This window comes from Glycine soja, chromosome 11 (genome assembly GCF_004193775.1).
Source record: "Glycine soja cultivar W05 chromosome 11, ASM419377v2, whole genome shotgun sequence".
In the NCBI taxonomy this organism is placed as follows: domain Eukaryota; kingdom Viridiplantae; phylum Streptophyta; class Magnoliopsida; order Fabales; family Fabaceae; genus Glycine; species Glycine soja.
This window is the reverse complement of record NC_041012.1, coordinates 24,339,404-24,361,334: the sequence shown is the minus strand read 5'-3', so window position 1 is coordinate 24,361,334 and position 21,931 is coordinate 24,339,404. Positions and strand designations below refer to the sequence as shown.

The window sequence follows — 21,931 nt, the reverse complement described above, 5'->3', positions numbered from 1 at the left end:
AGTGATATTGTTTAATTTTAGGTAACTCAAAGCATATATATTAAAGATATTTTTAAGCATCTAATCATGAGTTTGATCTGGGAGTGCATATATGATATCACACAAACAAACAAATAAATAAAGGGAACCAACAAGTTCTTGAACAAAATAAAACTAAACTCTTAATTAAATAATATCTTGAATTTAAATCTTAAATAAAAAACATAATTAGGACTTATCTGGACAAACCTCACTAGAAGTATTTGATTAGATCTTTTAGAAATATTTTATACTAATTTCATGATAATAAAAAATTTAAAATTAAAATTAAAAAATACTAAAAAAATACCTATATACTAAAATTTTAGATGATAATATATTAAAAGAATTACAGTAGCAACCAAGTATTTAGTGAAATTTATTTTGATACATCCATGCATCTTATCTAAGAAGGTGCATGTTGAATTGTTGACGTTGGACTGGTATCCAAACACATGGGTCGGTGCTGATACATACATGATAGCATCTGATTTGCTCATTTGTTTACCATCCCTTTGGAATACGGAAGAGGGCAGGGAGGACCAATCCAAACTGCATACAGTGTGGGCCCCACGACCCACACTGGACAACTCCCTCCTTATTTTGACCTTTAATTTGCACAGAGGGGTCGCATGGACACTTGTCGAGTTGCATGTAGTTTTGGTCCCCCAACCAACCCTTGCAGAATCGTGTAGAATCACATTATATTTTCTACTCAAAACAAAACACCTCTTCATAATTTCTAATTTATTAATTCAATTATCTTTGTAGTAGATAGCTTTTTGACTATTTAAAGACTAGACTAATTTGATAGAATACCACTGTGTAGAAATTTGGTTGATGAATGATATGTGAATATATACATTTGTAAGTATATTTTGTTACGAATGCTAGTTACATATTTTTTAACACATATTTTAATATTTGTTAAAATATATTAGAAACTATAAAATTATAAGAAAAAATAATTTGATAAAATATGAAATTCATAAATTTTTATGGTTTTTTTATTGAAAAAATATATTGAAAAGAATGTATCTGATATGTATATTTTAAAAGTTTTGTTTGAGACTTTTATAATCTTAATTATTAAATTTTTGGATTCAATTCACTTATTTTTTTTATTTATAAAAAAACATTAGACTGATTTGATTGATAGGTTAAAGTATAATAAACATTTATTAAAAAATGGACGATGTGAATATATTATATATTATATTTATTTAATCATGTAAAAATATATTATTTGTTTTTATAATAATTATTTTAAAATTATATCTAAAAATTATAGTGTAAATTTTTTTATGTTGAAAGTATATGAAAATTAATTAACTTCCTAATTTTGTTCTTTTTTTTCTTTTTTATTTTTGTAAAGTTATGGTGATTCTGTTTTCAACAATTTTTTTAAAGAAGATTTCCTAATATTTAGGAGATAATATTAAATAGTTATGACTGAGAAAAATTATTTGTGCTTTTATTCTTGTGCTGCATAGTACTAGCTAATGACAAGTAATCTTTTTGTCAGTCAAATAAATTTAATTCAGTCTATTGATCATGTGAATGTTATAAATTTTTGTTTTTATTCTTACTAATAAAAGAAAAAAAATCATTTTGTTGACAACATCCATGCAACATGACACCCATCCAGTAGTAGTAACTAGTAAGCGTGTCTGCCCATTTTTAAAAAAAAAATCATATATAATAAAAAGAAATAAAGTGTAGGTTAGTTAAAAGTTAAAACAATGAGGCACTATCATTTTTTGTTTTTCGATACTCTATCATATATTTCTCTATCTTGGCTAGCTAGCTTTTTATTATATTATTATATGGTTTGAGGGCATGGCCAATTAGCCACCAATCTCATCCAAAGTGCATTCATCACAAACTATTTTCATTTCCTCAACCTTATTAAAGAACAACACACTCACAAACACACACATGATAGATTTATATATATTCAACCTTCCCACCAACAACAACAACAACAATAACATGAACAACATAGAGTCCTACCCTCCGGTTCTCCGCCACCTAGACCACCACCAACTACCACCACCACCAAACCCTGACCCTGATAAAGACCCGACCCAACAAGACTCGGATCCAATACCCATCATAGATTTTTCATGCTTAAACCATGACAAGAGCAAGCTGGACGAAGCTTGCAAGGATTGGGGTTTTTTTCGTTTGGTAAACCATGGGATTCCCATGACCCTTTTGAAGAAGCTTCAAGAGGTGGCCAAGGAACTCTTCTCTTTGTCCTTTGAAGCAAAAGAAGGTGCATGCAGTGGCAGCCCAGTGTCCTACTTTTGGGGCACCCCTGCCCTAACGCCATCTGGGGCAACAACGAGAGGCCCCCAAAACATGAATTGGGTTGAAGGCTTTGATGTGCCGTTGAGTCAACTCCCACACTTCAACCCTCATCAGCTTCCCACGCTCGAGTCCATCAGGTAAGACACAAAGTTTTCCAACCAATATAAACTCTTGCATTATTATTGATTTGTCTTCTTCCACATTTTTCTATGCATTTTGTTTCCTTTTGGTTTATTGCGTTTTATTTTTTTGTTTCTTTCATGTGTACAGGCCATCGGGTCTATCTTTTTGGATTGTGTGTGCATGTATTTGTGTTGGAAAATTATAATGTTTTTAAATCTTTTTATAATAATATATATTATTACTCCTTAATTATAAGAAATAATTGATTAATTTATATTTATTGTAAATATTTGTTAACTTAGTTATCAATATTAAATTTATTTATGATTACAATATTTTTTAAAATTTATCTTTAACCTTACCGGAATCTATTTATTTTTGTATAGGAGAAAAAAAGAGATAATTTATGATATTTTGATAAAAAATAATTAATGAAATATTATAAAATGGTATTTTATTTTCTAAAACTATAATGTCTTAGAAATAATAAAGACAGGAGAAGTATGTATAAGTCATTGGATTACAAACATAATATATAGTTCATTGATTTTCATAATAATTTTTTAAAAAATTATAAAAAATTACAAGTAAAACAATTTAAATAAAAAAATTTATAATTTTATTTTTTGTGTTTATCTTTTTTCATTATGACTTGAAAGAGATAAATAAATAAAATATTTTTACAAATTATTATATCTATATCACATATCAAAATTATGTGGTTAACAATTTCTAATTGGTTTAATATTAACCCTTTTTTTTTCAAAAATGCAAGTCATTAAATACAAAAAAGTACTGACAATGTATGGTAATTTATATATTATTTGGAGATTGGGTGATAGAGTAAATATTTTTATGTTTTAGAGATTTGTTGTTGGTTTGGATGTTTTCGAGATGTTGAATTGATGTATCGTATAAAATTAAATATTACTAAATAATTTTTTTTTATATAAAATAATAGGGAAATATTATTAAAATATAACCCAGTGTTGAAAATAGGGATCGATGGATCTTGGCCATTGCCTCATGGTTTTGGTTGTGGGGTACCCCGTACCCGTCACCTTTTTGAGATTATGACATTGATGGCACTGCATGAACGGGGTGTTTCGACCAATTGAATTGTGTTATTGCATATATGGAGAAAGATTATCAGATTTGATAGCCGCGTTTAACGTATAATTTCCTTAATTAGATATGAAAGACCAACAAAACTAGAAAAAAAAAAAAAAAGAACAAAATGATCGAACACTTATACTACTAGCAATCACATCTGTTCACTGCTACAATTTAACTGAAGCTTTTATAATTTAACTGAAGCTTTTATTCAGTAATTTATATAATAAAATTTACATTTACATTGAAAATAAACATAAGCTACCCAAGTAAATTTTTAATTTTAATTAAAAATGACACAGAATAATTAATAATTTTGCATCTAAATTTTGTCCTTAAATAATTATTGATCTCATCACTTAAATTCTTACGCACTTAAGCACAAATATAAGCTACCGCATGCGAAAGAGAAAAGTATGTGATTGAAAAACTTTTTAGAATTATCTAGAAGTGATTATCTAATCAAATTGGTCCCAAACCTATTAAATCATGAGAGGGAAAGGAAACAATTAGAGGAGAGAGAGACCTATCCATTGGGTGCTTTACGGTTCTTATTAGTATATAAAAATTGATAGGATAAGGTTGAATCTTATTATATGTTTCTTCTCATAATCCATATAAATTAATTACTTAAGGACCAACAAGCATAGGGTACAAAGTCATATATTTAAGGGGTGAAATCAAATTGTAAATTCTAGTGACTCAACTTATATATTAAAAAATTATTTGAATATTGAAACGCCCTAAAATTGTTTTAAACTAAATATATAATTAGGGACAGATTTAAGCAATGAGCCATTGAGGACCCGGACCCGGTCCTCCACATTTGTTTTTCAAAAAATTATATATAATTAAGAGCTGTTGTATATGACACCATATTTGTGAATATTTTCGAAAATTCACGGAGAGTACATAAGTATCTTTTTTTAAGAAGAAAAAAAAAACTATTTATATTATGTTACAAACATATAGATACATGAGATAAATTTATATGTACCATGTAAGATTTAAAAGCATATTACAACAACACTCCTGAACTATTATCAAATAACACATAATTTCACTTTTTTTTTATTTTCCTATACTAATTCCTTTTAAATTTGAAAACATTACACTAACATCCTTTTATATATGTTTAGAAACATTACATTGGCACTCCCTAGACACTTCCTGAAATTTTACAATAATACCCCTACAAAAGAGATAAATATAATGGCTAAAAAAATAGATAATACATGTATAATTACATGAAATCTCGGGAGGTGTTGTTATAATATGCTTTAAAATTTATAATATTTTTATATCATTTAGTAATTTTTTATAGATTTCTAGAATTAATATATATTAAACGATACAAAATTATTTTGACTTACATTAGTATAAACTTATCATTTCTCGTTTATGTGTGTAATATGCATATATCTTTGACTTATTTCCCGACAACTTTTTATTTTGGTTTTTGTCATTCATTGTGAGTGTTTTCTTTATAATTACACTAGTTAAAAAGAAAAACTTCCCTGTCTCTATCTTTATTTTTAAAAATAAGAAGAAAAATCAGTTAAAAAAAAGTAGTGATAGTAGTTTTTTTAAAAGAAGTAACAAAAGTTACATCTTAAAGATTTATGAAGAAAATAAAAAATAATTATATGTATTAAAAGATAATTTAAGAAAAAGAAATATATACGTCAAATGAAATAATTGTATTTTTTAAAGTTATAAATAAGAAAAAAAATTATACATGATAAATTAAGATCATATATATATATATATATATATATATATATATATATATATATATATTAATTAGAATACAAAATAAATCTATGCAAAGTTTAGTAATTATCTCTCTATTTATCAACCTTTAAAAGGATTATGTTTACTGCTCAAGATTGGATCAAAACATAAAACTACCCGGACTCACATATAGTTTAATGAAAACGCCTAATAAGATAACATCTTTAAGAAAAAGTGCTTTGACGATAAGGGCATGATCATTGCATATGTCCTTCATGATAACCACACACACACTCCAAAAAAAAAAAAAATGGAATATCAGTAAAACCTCTCACATAAAAGGTCATCACATCTAGGCTGAAGGGTCCTCATATAAATTCCTTGCGTGTTATGGGCTTATGGCTGAACAATTTAAAATGTGATTGAATATCCATAAATGATGGAAGCCTGGGTTAGTTGTTGAGATTTGGATGGTTGACTATTTAATTTTGTTTCGTAAAATGATATATAAATATATAATAATTAAATGAGAGACTATATGCATGAGAGTACATGCAGTCCTGTAACCAATTACAAGATCCATATATACTTACAAAAATCTTTTAAAAAAAATACACAAAGTTGGTACTATCATTAATAAAAAAAAGTGTTTTTTACAATTTTTGAAGGATTTTTTACAACGACTTTTAATCGTTATTGAAGTTGTTATGGTGGAAAGTTAAGATTTTTTATAATCGTTTTTAAATCGTTTTAAAATGGTATAATTTTTAAGATAATTTAATTCTGAAATCTTCTTAGAATATTTTAAAAAAATATATAAAAATTAAAAATTCTAAGATTATTTTTTGAAAAATTATTTTAAAAAATCTATATTCTAAGATAATTTTTGAAAAAATCATCTTAGAATATCTTTTTTTAAAAAAAACAAATATTTTAAAAAATACATTCTAAGATAATTTTCTAAAAAATAATCCTAGAATATTTTTTCTAAAATTTTTTTTTAAAAAATAAAATAATATTTATTCCTTATGCTTTAAAAATAATAGTAAAAGAATCAAAAGACACAAAACAATAAAAAAAAAGGAATTAAGCTGAGGACCCACAAATTTTCTTGAACTAAACACATGCAAGGATATGTTTTATCACATTCCAACCTCCAAATACAGAATAGGAAGACAATACATATAATGGTAATTAAGCTGAAAAATTTGAAGTTGAAAACAAAAAAACTTAAAAGAAAGTAAATTTACGACACAAAGTGGGCAAAGCTCAGTACAGAACATAGATCATATCATTATATCCTACTAGCTAGTAGGATATAATGTTGAATAATTATAAGGACTGAAATTAATTAATTAGCAGAAAATATCCCAAGTCATATTGAAATCATGATCCATTGGAGGAAATTCATTTTCTGAGGAGGTTAAGGTATATTGGACCAACAGAAAGGTTACAATTTTTCTCTGCACCGCAGAGATTTAATATTGTTTCTAAGAAGTTAGAACCAACCATAACAACACATCATATGGCTATTGGGGAACTCAGGATCATTATTCTCCATACACACTCTATAATATCCTTACTACATATCAAAAATCTGTAATCATAGTAGCTATAGCCTATAACCATATAGATGCATACTTTATGATATCCTTACAATTCAATATCTGACTATATTGTTCAAAATACCAAGAATTTTCTTGAATTAATCAAGTAAAATAATCTTACCATAATCTTCTCGGGGACGCTGTCCACGGTCTCCAAGAAAAACAGTTACTAGTTTCATTTATATGCACATATGGTTTCTTTGAAAGATAAGGTAATAATAATGTCCATTTCATTGGTTTGAGCACGAATTAAAACTAAAGGTTAATTGGAATTAAAAAATGCATTAAAAAAATCCTACAAGAGTATAAACTTATAGTTACAAAGTGAATACCATTAACAGCCACATGTACTGAAAAGTGCATGTCGGAAGGGGGTGAAAGACATTAGTCAAAATTATACACAAAATGTAAGTATGCCTAGTTCCATAATCAAGAAATAGAAAAGCAAATGATCATAAACCGCATGTTGAAAGAGTGTCACATTAGTCACAAGCTGATCATTATTCATACATTTTTAACATCAATCCTGCAAATGAGAAAGCTGAACCTAAAAAAGAAAAGAAAAATTCAGAGACTGGGCAAATTTTGAACAGATCAAGATTGGAAATTAATAAAGATATTCCAGTTAAGATATCTTTAATAATTCTCCTCACACAACCAAAAATTTAACAAGGACACCCTGAATTTTGCAGAAAAAATAGAAGGTCTGAATGTGCACAATGTGACCAAATGTTTGTGATAAAAATATTTCAATCTTTAACTAAATTTATTAGAACATTGTAAAGCAAAATTTAAGAAACTGAAAAAATTCTTGTACATTCTTTTCTAGTTTTATATAGTTGCAATTGCCTGAAAAGTTTGTAGGAAAAATTGTTCCATCCTTGGAGATGCTTTTTCTGACACTACCACAGAATCCTAGAGATGCTATTAAATTCAATCCTCTTTGTTCTTTATCTATAATTTATAATTTTCCCTCAAGAAAATTATTAAATTCAACCTGCTTTTTTGAAGCTTCAGTTCCCCAAGCCTCACGAAACATCCGTCCAAGAACAAATACACTAACAGCAGTATAACTGTTCAAAAATAAAATAGTATAGCCAATAAATAACAAAAAGTAGTTACATATAAAATAGTATAGCCAATAAAACTAAATCCCCCACTGAAAATCAATCAAATAAAGTTCATCCAACTAGTAGTTATCAACCCCAAAAAAAATTATAAAAAAAATGTAACATGAAGTACAATCAACATACCTTTATCGTAGCCAAACCTTTTGCCACCAACTCAATCATCCTGGTCCGAACCTACAGCAAAACAGAATATACACAATCCATGTAACAGTTTTAAAACTATATAATATACAAAGGTAATTAAAGGAAGGAGAACAAGAGCTCATTATCCCGAAGAAAATAATTGTCACTTATAAAAAAATTCCTAAAAAAAATGCAAGAGCCTGAGTGTGATACAGGCAAGTAAAATTTGCCTTTAATATTGTTTCCAAGAAGTTAGAACCAAGCATAACAACACATCATATGGATGTTGGGAACTCTGGATTATTATTCTCTTAGAATCAATATTTAAAAATCTTGTGATTCCTTCATTTGTGAAAGAACTTGTGGTGCTAGGAAATGTGCCAGGATTGCTTGCAGGGCTATTTCAGCTACGATAGAGCAAAGTATTTGGCACGAGAGAAATAAACACATCTTCCCATAGCAAACATAAATCCTTCAACGAGACAAAAGTTCCTCTCTAGAACTGTTTATTACTTTATTTCATCCTCTCTCTGAATCCTAAAATCCTACTCTCCCCATAACTTCCATAAAAAACTTCTTCATTTTGTCTTGAACTATTCTAGAAGGCTAAGATTAAACACATACTTCAAAGTTCAAACACAAATCGCAGAAATCACATGATACATTTCGAAACAGGGAAAATTTGTGACAGAAAGAATATGCCTCTTGATCTGCCTTCTCATTTTCAAATTTAGGATAGAAAGTCGCTCTAACTTGTGCACGTGAGTAGGTGAAATTCTTCAGGAAATTACCGCAAAATATCTTACTCAAACCACTGCCACTGCTCTTTTGCGTTGAAGCCACACCTGCATCAACTCCAGCTCCATTTTCAACTTCAGTAACATTGCCTCCACTCGCAGTTCCATAAGATTTACGTTTCCAAATCACAGTCGAACCTTGCGCCGCAGTTTTCCCACTGTTTTCGCCAATACTCAATCCACCGAGCTTGTTACTAACAGTTTCCACAGCTGCGTCTACCGTAACAGATAATTGCCCCTTCATTTTCGCTTTTTCTTTCCATTTCCGCTCGACATGCGCGCCACTTCGCTGCAAAACAACCAATCGTTGATTAAAAATTTAGCTCGTTCGATCGGAAAAGCATAAGATCATCGAATTTTAGTTTCGAGCTACGAATTAGAGAAAGAAAAGCGACGATTTCGAAAATCGGAAGAGGAATAAAACACCTGATTGTGACGAATTGGCGAGAGAGAGCGAGGGAGTTAGGGTGCGATAAGAGTGAGCAAAGGGAGACAGTGTAGAGAAATCTCTGCGGTGCCGACATTGAAGTGAGGACAATTACACACGCGAGCACAATCATGATTCCGTCATTGTCAGAGGCGGCGAAGCTGGCGGCGACGAAGAAGGCCTCGTCAGGGGACATTGTGCCGTAGCACTTGGAGAAGACGGAGCGAGAGGATAGGGTTTTGGTGAGGTGAGTGATGACGATGTCGCGCGTGCGCTGAGTGGGGGGTCATATGCTGAAGGAGACAACGACAGGGGATTGGTCTTGGGCGGGCGGCGACGGCCGCGAGGCTCCCCGTGACAGCCTCCACTTCTACGTGGACCAGGTCGTGCCTGTCTCGGTTGTGTCATCGAGCCTCGACGAGTCGTGGGAGTTCAAACGTTTAAGGAGCAGGTGGAGGAGATAGGGTAGAAAGAACAGGAGTATTGTTTATTGGTGTGTTGGTGCAAATTTCAATGAGACAAAATGATCCAATTAAAATGTTGCGGGTTGGGAAAACACATTTTTTTAGAAGACAGTCTTTTAAAACCATCTTTAAAATCTTATATTTAACATCTTTTGTTTAAGAATTGATTTCGTAAAATATTTTTAAAACGGTTTTAAAAATCATCTTTAAAAAATTACAATTATTAATAAAAATGTTATTGTTTTATTTATGACATTAGTTTTTGTACAACTGTTGTAAAACCAACCTCATAAAGATATTTTTTCTAGTAATGTGTAATTGAAAAAACAAAATAGAACTAAATTTCCTTGCTTTGCTGAAATCCTAGCTCAAGATCTAGGTTTTGGAACCAATAGTCATTAAAAATGGTTTCATTTCTATATATGAACTCATATAAATGGATCAGGTTGTGGTTAATAAAAAAATTGTAGTAAATAAGTTATAATCATTACCTTTTTAACTGTAATCAATACGAGGACGAGGCATTAAATTCCAGCTAAGAGTGTATATGAGACGTGCATATTCATGTGCAGAGAGACCAAAGAGTGTGCAAGTGAAGAAAAAAAAGGTGATTGATGGATTCCTCGTGGACATCATATATATATATATATATATATATATATATATATATTGGGCAGAGAGAAATATGAGGTTCAAAACTAATGTTCTTCTAGTGGGTATTCTGTCAGGAACATTAACCAAGTGAAAAATCTGAAAGTTAGGTGGGTCGATGAATATCTTCTTGAATAGAGGATTCATCCAGTGTAATGGGAAGATCAACATCTGACTGATATTGTAACAAGAACATGTAGGGTTGATTTTATAGAAAAGAGACCATTTACACTGTCATAGAATATCTCCAAATCCTTCACATAGTTTTTTTTTTTTTATAGATAAATGCTAGTTTTTAGTTTTGTTAAGATGGAAAAGAGGCTATTAATATTATCATTTGTAAAAAAGATTTGAACCCATTATTTCTTCTTCCTTTCACCCTTAACTTCTAGTTTTCCAATCATCCAGGGCAACCTTATATCTTCCTATATATAGTAGAGCACCTAGATTGTTTAAGGGAGGACAATCATTTTAATAAATTCACATGTTTTTTCTTAACATTTTATATTTTGCATCCCTAAACTTTTATATTTTACACCTTATTTTATGTATTTGAACCACTTCCTCATTTTAATATGTTACATTTTTTTTTAAATAGTTTGTTCCCACTTACCTGAGATCTTAGATCTGCCACTATCTATATAGTAAAAGATGAATGAATCTAATTAGGGTGTACACAAATTGTGTTTGGTAAAATTCAATATATACTTAACACGAACAAAATATATACTCCAATTTAAGTTGGGATGAATTTGTGTATTTTTTTTTTTTTTTGTCAAATTTGATTAGAATCAACTCTGCCAAATGAATTTCGGATCAATCGAGTTCAAAAGAATCTGAACTGGAAATTTACATTTTAAAAAAATATTGTAAATAATAAATGAATGAAAATATATATATAAATAATAATTAGAAAAGAAAATATCACATTAATTAATTGCATCATCAGATTCGCAAGATTTCAAAATAAAATCTATTACCCAAACTCAAAGCAATTGGGTTTGAATGGGTTATGTTGGGTTCGACCCAAACAGCATAAAAACCCAAACCTTTATGTTTAGATCAATGTTCGATCTGTTCTGGTTCACAAATACCTTTTTAAAAAAAGAAAATCGGTTCACAAATACATAAACTTATGAATATCCCTAAATCTAATGTTTCTTACAAAATATTATTATTTGATTAGAAAGCTTAATGACAAGAATTTATGGAGTAAGTTTTGTTTTACTCGAAATGAAAAATAAAGCCATACAAAAAGCTAATGGTCTTGAAATCATGGAATTAAAGTGAACTATTTCTATCATTTTCTATTTGAAGCCAATCTATTAAGTTGTGCTCATCAAAGTTAATTAATTAATTAACCAAATGCATGTATGTTTCCATGTTGTAAGACTTCCGATAAAGGACTACAAAACTCATCTGTCAAGAATTGCCACAACTTTATTTGAAGCTATGGCGAAGAACCTTGACCTGAGTCTAAAACCCTCAGAGCCGTACCTGGCAGAAAACACTGGAATGGTGCGTGTCTATCGCTACCCAAATTGCTCTGATGCAAATGTTGGTTGGGGCATGGAGGCTCATACTGATAGTTCAGTGTTGTCCATATTGAACCAAGATGATGAAGTCAGTGGACTTCAGGTGCTCAAAGATGATCAATGGCTAACAGTAAAACCCATTCCCAACACACTGATTGTCAACCTTGGAGACATGATGCAGGTCCAAATTTTATTCATTCCTATGCTTATATACTTTAATATCAACAATGATAAATTGCATGCTTAAATTATAAGATTATTGATGAACTAGGTTTTTATTGATTCAAAAGTGTGATGCATATGCTCTATATATAGAGTTGCTGATAGTGAGGCTGTTACAATTGACAGCTTACAGATAAGCATAACAGCTTTTACAAATAAATGAATAACATCTTTTACAGATAAGTAAATTTTTTTACAGATAAATGAATAACAATTTAAATACATTTGAATTTCTATTCTTGTGGTTTATCCATTACGCCCCCTCATGATGAAGGTGTCATCTGTAACCTTTATCTTGAAAGCGTGTTGCGCCCAATGGCTTAGTGAAGATGTATGCGAGCTAATCTTTGGTGGAGACATGAGATACTAGTAATTACTTGGCCTGAACCTATTCCCTCACAAAGTGATAATCAAGGGAGATATGTTTCATGCATGAGTGCAGAATCATATTAGAGCAAAGATACGTTGCTCCTAAATTATCACACAATAGTTGTGGTGGTTCATGCATAGGAACCTGCAACTCAGTTAGGAGGTTCTTTAGCCACATAATTACAGTTGTGGTTGTGGCAACAACACGCTATTTAGCTTCAGTTGACGACCTTGCTATTGTGCATTGTTCTTTAGACATCCAAGAAATTTGACTTCCTCCAAAGAAAATGAGAAAGGTAGAAGCTGAGGTCCTATCATCAAAATTTTCGCCCTAGTTTGCATCAGTGTATGCTAGCCATTGCTCGGAAGTTGGTTTTAGTAGCATGAGTTCATGGTTGATGATGGACTTTAGATACTGGAAGTGAAGTGTAGTTGGTTTATGCATGAACTGGGAGAGTTTATTTATGGAGAAGGAAATGTTAGGCCTTGTGAGGCTCACATATTGAAGGTTCCCAATTATTTTGCGATATTTAGTTGCATCTACAAAGGTTGTACCATCAAGAAGGTGAAGTTTGGACGATGGTGATAAGGGTGTGGGGGAAGGTTCTGCCCCATGTCAAACCTCTCAAGTATATCTCTAATGTGTTTATGTTGTGAGAGTAGAAGACCAAATGGCTTAGGGATGAGTTCGATGCCCAAAAAATAATATGGAGTTACCATGTTTTTGAGTGAAAACACCTATGAAATAGCTTCAATAAAATCACACAAGAACCTAGTGTTATTACCTGTGAGTAGTAAGTCATCAACATACACTAAGAAGTACGTTGTGATGCCACCCAAAGCATATATAAACAGTGAAGGATTGATTTTATTGGTCCAAAATACATATGAGGTGATTAATTCCTTTAGAGCGTCATGCCAGGCTCACGTGCTACAAGTCAAGCTTTGTAGCTTGAGACAGATCCATCAACATTGTGTTTGATCCAAAACAACTACTTACATCCCACTATGTTATGATCTTTTTTTTTTTGTTTGTTTGGCGCGGGGGGGGGGGGGGGGGGGGGGCTAAGGACCACGGACCATTCCTTATAAGTGCATCAAATTCACCCTCTAGGGCTTTTTTGCCAATGAGTATGTTTCATGGCCTCACATAGATTGGATGGCTCGATTTTGAAGTAATGGGTGCTTTGATGTTATGAGCATGAGTTTGGGTTTGAAGATGTTGTTCTTGGATTTGGTAACCATAGGGTGGCTACTGGTTGATGATGGTGTATTATCTCTGGGAGGGTTAACCGTAACAATTGTATCTAGAATTGAAGCAGAGTGATTTTGAAGAATTACTTGATGAGAAATCCGAACACAAAGGGACCTCTTGAAGTTGAAGAGGACATACAATTGGTTGAGGATGGGGTGAGTCATGGGGTGGGTTGAGAGGGATAGTAATATGTAAAGGTTGGTTTGTGATTGTGGTTAGGGTTTGGGTTGGTGGCTTTTGTGTTAGGGTATAGTAGGTAAATATGTGATCATAGAATTTCATATGTTTGGATGTATATATTTTTTGTGTTCCAGGTTCAAGGCATAGGTAGCCATATTGGAATGTTGCATATCCTACAAATATGCATGTCTGAGATTTTGGTTGGAGTTTGTTGGATGCGTAGGGGCACAACCATGGGAAACATAGGAAACCAAAGGAATGAAGGTGAGTAGGATTTGGTTCAGTGTGATGTAGAGCTTGGAAAGGTGACTGCGTGTTTAGTATTGGGGTTGAGAGTCTATTGATGAGGTAAGTGGTAGTGCAGAAGGCAAAAGTCTAGAATTGGGGAGGTAGGTTTGATGTGTGAAGATAGGCTTTTCCTATTTCAATTATATGTTAGTGTAGTCTTTCTGTGCTGACATTTAGTTATGGTGTGTGTGGAGGGGTGGTGAAGTGTGATATTCTGTGTGTATTAAGAAATGTTTTTAATTTGATGAACTCACCCCATTATCATAATAAAGGGAAATAATTTGCAAATTAAAAAAATTCTCGACAACAACTTTTGAATTTTGGAAATAAAATTAAGACGTTTGATTTATTGTTCAACATGTATAACCAAGTATACTTTGTATAATGATCAACAAAAATTAAATAATAAGAAAAGCCATCAAAAGACCTAGTGGGAGTAAGACCCCAAACGTCGGTGTAGATAAGCTCAAGAGGTTGCTTGCTTTTGATAGTGGATGTAGAAAAAGGTAGCTTGTGACTCTTGACACTACCACACGAAATGCAAGGTGAAGAATTGCTCTTTATTTCATGAAGGGAAAGGAGATGACTTATGATACAATCAAATGGACGCCCCAGAATATGATGCCATGGAAGGTGGTTGGTTGTGATAAGTGCTTTGGGTTTAGATGATGGGTGGGGCATGTGGTACAAGCCATTGTTAAGTTGTCATATTAGAAGCGGAACCCTTGTCTTCAGATCCTTCACCAAGAAATGGTCAGAAAAAATTCAATCGAGATTGGGTTAGTTTGGCATAGGGAAGAAACCAATAAAAGATTTTGAGATATATTTGGAACATGCAGTGCTTTTGGAAGGTGAAGAGTATAAAAGATTTTGAGATATATTTGGAACATGCAGTACTTTTGTGAACAATAGGAAGACCTGAGCCATCACCTACAATTATTTGATCTTGTCCTTGGTATGGTTGTGTGAGATGTAGTTAATCAAGATCACAAGTGATGTGATGTATGGCCCCAAAGTCCATGATCCAATTAGTCACACTCGGGAGTAGCACTCTAGCATGATGTGCTGCTAGAGCATTGTTGTGTTTTGGTGGGTATGGATAGCCATGGATCTTATAGCATACCTTGGTAGTGTGCCCAATTTTCTCACAGTACTGGCATATCACCTTTTTTGAATTTGGAGATGTGGATCTACCAGTGGAAGATGAATAGTTTGGGTTGTACCTAGACTGAGTGCTCTTTTTATAATAGTTATGCTTTACCTTTTCTGTTGCATGAGCAGTGGCTATGGAATCTGGCTATGGCTCATCCCTCTTTAAGTAATTCTCGAAGTCAGCAAGGAGATCATGGAGTTCATCAAAGCTAATTGGATTTTCCTGAGTGCGTAGTGTTGCAGTTACCTCTCTATACTCAGCATCAAGGCCATTCAAGGTGTGAATGACAAGATCAACATCTTTCAACGGAGAACTAATGACAACAAGTTCATCCGATATTGACTTAATACCATTAAGGTATTCATAAATGGGTTTGGAGCCCTTTATGAAGCAAGATAGATGCATGATTTGAGCTCTTTTCTTGTCGGAGAACATCTTGTGGAGGATGTCCCAGGCTTCCTTCGAGGTTTTGACGTTTCCCAGCATGATGATAACAATGTAGTCAACCGAGGAGATAATGGCATGAAGGATCAATTGATCCTATCATTTCCAATAATGAAAGTCCCCGCGAGATGGGGCAGGGCACTTGATTGTGCCATCAAAACTTATTAGATCATACCCCACAAGGAGAGTATTGAACTAAACTCTCCATGCTAGAAAATTTGCGTAGGTATGTTTGATGGAGGCATGAGTGTTTAGGGCCATGACTGACTATGCGTCAGTGGCTGGAATGATTTTTACGCCATTAGTGAGGGACGAAGTCATGGTGGCAGTCAAGGATCATCTACTGTTAAGGAAAAGCTATTGTTAGCATATAAGAGTATTGATGAACTAGGTTTTTATCGATTCTAAAGTGTGATACATTTGCTCTATATATAGAGCTGCTGATAGTGAGGTTGTTACCATTGATCACTTGTAGATAAGCATAATAGCTTTTAGAGATAAATGAATAAGAAGTTTTATAGATAAGTCAAATAACAACTTTTACAAATAAATAAATAACAATTTAAATACATTTGAATGTTGAAACAAACACTTTAAATACATTAAATTTTTGTTGTGGTTTATCCATTATAAATATACTTTTTATTTTTAATTTAGTTTAACTTTTATGTGCTATAGGTATAAAGATCTAATAAGATTACAAATCATTATAAATATAACTTTTAAGATTTATTAAGATTGCATTTTTTATTTTTCTAATATCATGAAATTAAATTCAATTTTGGTTTCCTAATTTTTTTTTTGACACGGATTTGATCCTCTTACTATTTAAAGTATAATTTGGACTTATCTATTAACCTTATATTTAATATTTAACGAAAATGTTAATGTTACACTCTCCTATATTTAGTCCATTATAATAACAAAAATTCTTGTTTTGCATGTTGTCACGTTATTACATTCATACTATCGTGACTCTCTATGTTGATATTTTTGTTAAATAATAAACATCAAGTTAATAGATAAACAAAAAGTATACAATTAAAATAAGAGAACTAAATTTGTGGAAAAAAAGGGACCAAAATCTTTAACAAGAGTAAAGGGATTAAAATGTAATTAATTCGAATAATTATTACAAACTCAATAATCTTTTTATTTATTTTTTCATCATTAATTTTATTGTGTATGATAAAAAAAATTAAGTAATATAATTTATGATTGACTGAATATATAAATATATATATATATATATATATAAAACTTTACGCTATCAAATGCGTTATAATTATATATTTGTTTCCCTAAAAAAATTATATAATTGTTTATCCCTAAAATTATTTATATTTTGCTTCCTATTTAAATTTTATTTACTTTTAATTCCTATTTCTATTAAAAATAATTGATTTTTAATCATTTGCTAGGAATGAAAAATATATACTTTTTAAAGAATAAAAATAAATTAATTTTAATAGAAACAAATAATTTAAAAAAATATATAAATAGAAATTGAAAATATATTTAATATTTAGTGAAATTATATTTTGAAGTGACTCTTCATAATGGCTGTTTTGGTTTGGTTTAGGCAATTAGCGACGACAGATACAAGAGTGTGACACACAGAGTGAGTATAAACAAACACAAAGAGAGGATTTCAATATGCTACTTTGTTTTCCCGGGTGAAGACGTTGCAATTGAGAGCTACAAGTACAAGCCCTTTACTTACAATGAGTTCAGAGCACAAGTGCAACAAGATATCAAGGCCCTAGGCTATAAAGTTGGGCTTTCAAGATTTCAGCACCACGAGGAGTGCTAAGCTTTATTGGTTTGACTCATAAATTTGTGTTCACGTTTGTTTGTCATATTAATTATCTTCATTCTTCAGCAATTTTAGAAATGGATAATTGCTTAGATAATTTGTAGAAAATCAAGACAAGTGAAAGTGGAACTTCGATCACCATGTGGTTAGCGATTCCTGATTAGTGTAACAAAATTAAAAGGGTCTCATGCCGCTAAATAATTTTTAAAAAACTAAAATATGTTTTTTCTATCTGAAATATATCTATTTTTTCCTGATTTTTATTTATTTAATATTTTTTTATTATATGGTTTTTTCAATTTTTTGACTTTGGTAATTTATTTTTTGGTTTAATTACTCATTTGATATCTATAATTATATCATTTGTATCTTTTAGTTCTGATAGTTTTAAAGTGATTTTTTAGTGCCTATGATATAATTTGTTAGTCCTTATAATTTGTATTTTAATTTTTTTTAGTCCCTATAATTTTTTTTAGTCCTTATACTTTATATTTTAATTTTTTTTTTAATTCTTACCATCAAAATATGTGTAATATTATCAATTACAATTAATTATGAAAATATTAATAAGTAATTCGTAACTAATTTATTTTAAGATAATTTATAATAAAAAATAATTTATAATTATATATATATATATATATATATATATATAAGTAAGGACTAAAATGGATTAAAAAAATTATTTTTAAATTATAGAAATTAAAATAAAAACTATAAAGATAATAATTAAACTATAAGAACTAAAAGAATAAAATATAAATGATAAGACTAAAAAAACCAATTTCATTCCATAAGATAGGAATAGTGAAACTATAGCTAATTTAATTTAATTTTTTTATTGTTGTTATTAGTGTGGACTTAGACATGAAATTACGAAATGAAAACCCACCACCTCGGTTCCTGGTGATGGCGGTGGCACAATCCTCTCTCTCTCCTCTGGTGAAGGATCATGCGCCGCCGTGGACCTCCTTACCCACTTCCTTGCCTTCGTCGCCACCGGCCTCGGCCGCTCCTGGTCAAATTCGATTCCGAATTCTTTAGGATCCATGTCCCCTCCATCAAATTTAGCTTTGACATGCTTGATCCTTTCGTCGTTGCCGTTCTCCTCATCGCCAACGGCATTGCCGTCAGCGGCATCCGCAAAACCTGCCTCTTAATCTGACTCACTTTCGTCATCAGCTTCGTCCATGGAAAAGCCTCCAACTTGACGTTGTTTATCCCTTATGGCATCTACGATGTTTTCAACTTTGCCGCAATACTGTATTGGTCCTACTCCGGTTTCCACATGGTGTCCACCATGGCAGATGAGACAAAGAACCCCTTGATACTGCTTGATGACATTATCCCTTGTGACTATGGTTAATTGCACCCAGATTGATGTTATGCCAACTTATTCTGTAGCTTTTGTTCACGCTCTCTCTCCTCCAAATGCTCAAAATACACCTCTTTCAGATTTTATTCCTAAACTACACTTTTAGGATGCTTTCGAGAAGTTGAGTTTTGTTATTTCGATTTTTCTTGTTGATCTTTTTTCTTTTATAAATTAGAATATTATTAAAATCAAATATTATATTATATAAAATTATTTTTAATTAATTTTAAAATTACTTATTTATTAAATTAATTTTTGAAGGATTGTTTATAATTTTTTTAAAGAGAAATATACAAATAAAGAAAAATATAAAAATTGGATAAAATTATAGTATAATTTTTTATTTACATTATACGTAATCTTGTAGTTAAATTTATGTTTTGGTTGATTTTTTTGTTATGTTCTTATAATTAAAAAAATAATAAAATTAATTAGTAGTATTAAAATAAATTAAAAAAAATATCATGAAAAAATAATTGATACATTTGTCTTATAAAGTAGACAAAATTTCAAATTGTACTAATTGAGATGATAGTCGACAATAATAAAACATATTAAAAATTACAATTACAACGCAAATATAACAAAACTAATGATGATGTGAAATATGTTGTACATGATACATGTCTTCTTTTATTTGGATTACTGGTTTGCTAAAAATAGCTAAAATTTCTATTGTACAGAATCGTTTCCAACAATTGGATTGTGCTAACACGTCTTCGTCATTCTTCAATTCAGTTATTTCATATTCAATTAATTTTTCTGAATAGTTAGCATGACGTGGTTGTCGAAAGAACAATCGTCTAACCAATTGTGATTCGTGAATTCCATTAGGGAAACCCCTATTATAAGTGCAAGTTGCTTGATTAAATCATTGAGTTTGTCCATGCTACATCTCGAAGGAATGCCAAATCTTATTGGATCAGTTCCCGTAAAGGAGTAACCTAAAAATCCACCTTGACGTGGTATGTTTCACTTTCCGTTCTGATACATAATTACATCATGAGTAGGAGTGATAGTTGATTGAAGCAGGTTCAGTTAGCATCTAGTGTTCTAATGATCGTACATAATAATTCTATAGGGCCAACACATGAGTATTGCTATTTACTCTGCATCTTGTCCATATTGAAATCATACAATATGTATGTATCTTCATCTTATCCATATCTTGCACGGTTCAGGATCAAACTTGAAAATGAAGATCAAACTTAACATTTCATGTAATTATTCTAATTCATAGGCAATTCTAGTGGATTAGTTCTCTTCGCCGACGTCTTGAATGATTTATTGTTGTGTGTTAATACAACAGGACATGGAAGGAAATTATAAAAAATGTTGTTAACAAAGTCCTGCTCATTTAAAATAGAAGATATAAATGCCATGTCGTAGTGGAGTCCCAATCTTCATTCAATGCTTGTCTATCTCTTTTCTCTTTTGCATTTTTTTTTCTTTTTTTATGTAATAATAAAAAACAATAAAACAAAGATAGACACTAACAATATTATGGGACGCTAATGACATGCTAGATGTGGAGGAAAGTTGTGTTAAGAAAATTTGAACCTACCCTACAAAGAAAGTAAAAGTTTAGGATCTTAATAAGGGATAAAATTTAGGATCTTGATAAGGGGTAGTCTACGGATGTTGATTAAGAAATTAAAAAAAATATGTAGTGTGAAAATCATAAAAAGTACAAAAAAGATCATCAATAATGTTCTATCTCTAAATAAAAATATTTTTACTTTAATTTTTCTAACTAGTATCCTTAGAACAATAATTAGTATTTATAAAAAATTTATTTTGAACTTTAATCACTTATGTTAATTACGTTTCACAATTTCATTGGTATTTATGCCAACCAAAAATTTATATCGAATATTTCCAGATTCCCGATCACTTAGCATGTGTTTGTTTGCTCGTATGACTTTGGTGGTGTTTTCATAGACCACAAGGAAAAAAATGAAATACAGACACTACTATTTATATTTTCTGCTTCACGCATATTCAATATTGTCAAAAATATTCATGTACATAGAAATTTGAATAATAACGATAATGATACACGAAGACCACGAGTTAATTATCGAGACTTTGGATTATCTGGACACACACTTCATGAAATGGTTCATGCATAGAATTTTGTTTTTTAATAATATAAAGATTTTTTTATTTTAGTATTTTTTATTCTTATAAAATAAATTCTTTCATTTTAATGTATGATATCATCATTTCAATCTTTCTAAAATTGTAAACTTTATGGTATAGATTTCTTTTGTGTTAAAAGATTTTCATTTTAATTATTACTTTATAGAAAACAATAAATATATTTATCAATCTTTATTAGACGCATAATCACTTAATATAAACAATAATCTAAATAAAACAAAAACAATATAAAGATCAAAGTATAAAAAAAATAAAAGTAATCTTATATTATATTATGAAAAGTTCATTCCAAAATACAAATTACATTTTGAAATGAATTTTTCATAACGCAATAGAAAGTTAGGAAACAATAGCAGCAATGTACCAAATTTTACCATCGTACCAAATTTTACCATCGTAGATGATTTTAAGTACGTCCCATGCTACATTTGCTGTTTCACCCAAGGCCCATACATGAGTCATGTTACATGGTTGATTTATTTAGCAAATAATTCTTTTATAATTTTTTGACAGGATTTTAAAAATAATTTTTTTTTACAATTATAGATATTGGGTGAGAAATCACTTGTGATCAGTAGCATAAAATTGTTTTATAAAGCAGTCTTTAAAACACCGGAAAGTGAATCAAATA

The 21,931-nt window shown here is 30.7% G+C and overlaps 2 protein-coding genes across 7 annotated transcripts; one reads left to right on the top strand and one right to left on the bottom strand.

The window, feature by feature from the left end:
- Positions 1 to 1,838: 1,838 nt before the first annotated feature.
- Positions 1,839 to 17,980, top strand: LOC114376269 (gibberellin 2-beta-dioxygenase 8-like). The gene is made up of 3 exons (XM_028334292.1): positions 1,839 to 2,468; positions 11,892 to 12,216; positions 17,529 to 17,980. Exons 1-3 carry the CDS (start codon positions 1,957 to 1,959, stop codon positions 17,757 to 17,759), a joined length of 1,068 nt encoding a protein of 355 aa, XP_028190093.1. The 5' UTR covers positions 1,839 to 1,956; the 3' UTR covers positions 17,760 to 17,980.
- LOC114376270 (tRNA ligase 1-like) lies at positions 6,682 to 9,948 on the bottom strand. Of its 6 annotated transcripts, none has more exons than XR_003658933.1 (5): positions 9,385 to 9,947; positions 8,953 to 9,247; positions 8,162 to 8,212; positions 7,906 to 7,981; positions 6,682 to 7,449 (listed from the first exon to the last, which is right to left on the bottom strand). XR_003658933.1 is itself a non-coding variant. In XM_028334295.1 (3 exons), exons 2-3 carry the CDS (start codon positions 9,200 to 9,202, stop codon positions 8,193 to 8,195), a joined length of 255 nt encoding a protein of 84 aa, XP_028190096.1. In that variant the 5' UTR covers positions 9,203 to 9,247; positions 9,385 to 9,948; the 3' UTR covers positions 6,682 to 8,192. The 6 variants fall into 6 exon arrangements, 2 of the variants coding, with proteins under 2 accessions (XP_028190096.1, XP_028190095.1); XR_003658932.1 differs by having other exon boundaries at positions 6,682 to 7,455; positions 9,385 to 9,946; XR_003658934.1 differs by having other exon boundaries at positions 6,682 to 7,981; positions 8,968 to 9,247; positions 9,385 to 9,948.
- Positions 17,981 to 21,931: the final 3,951 nt, after the last annotated feature.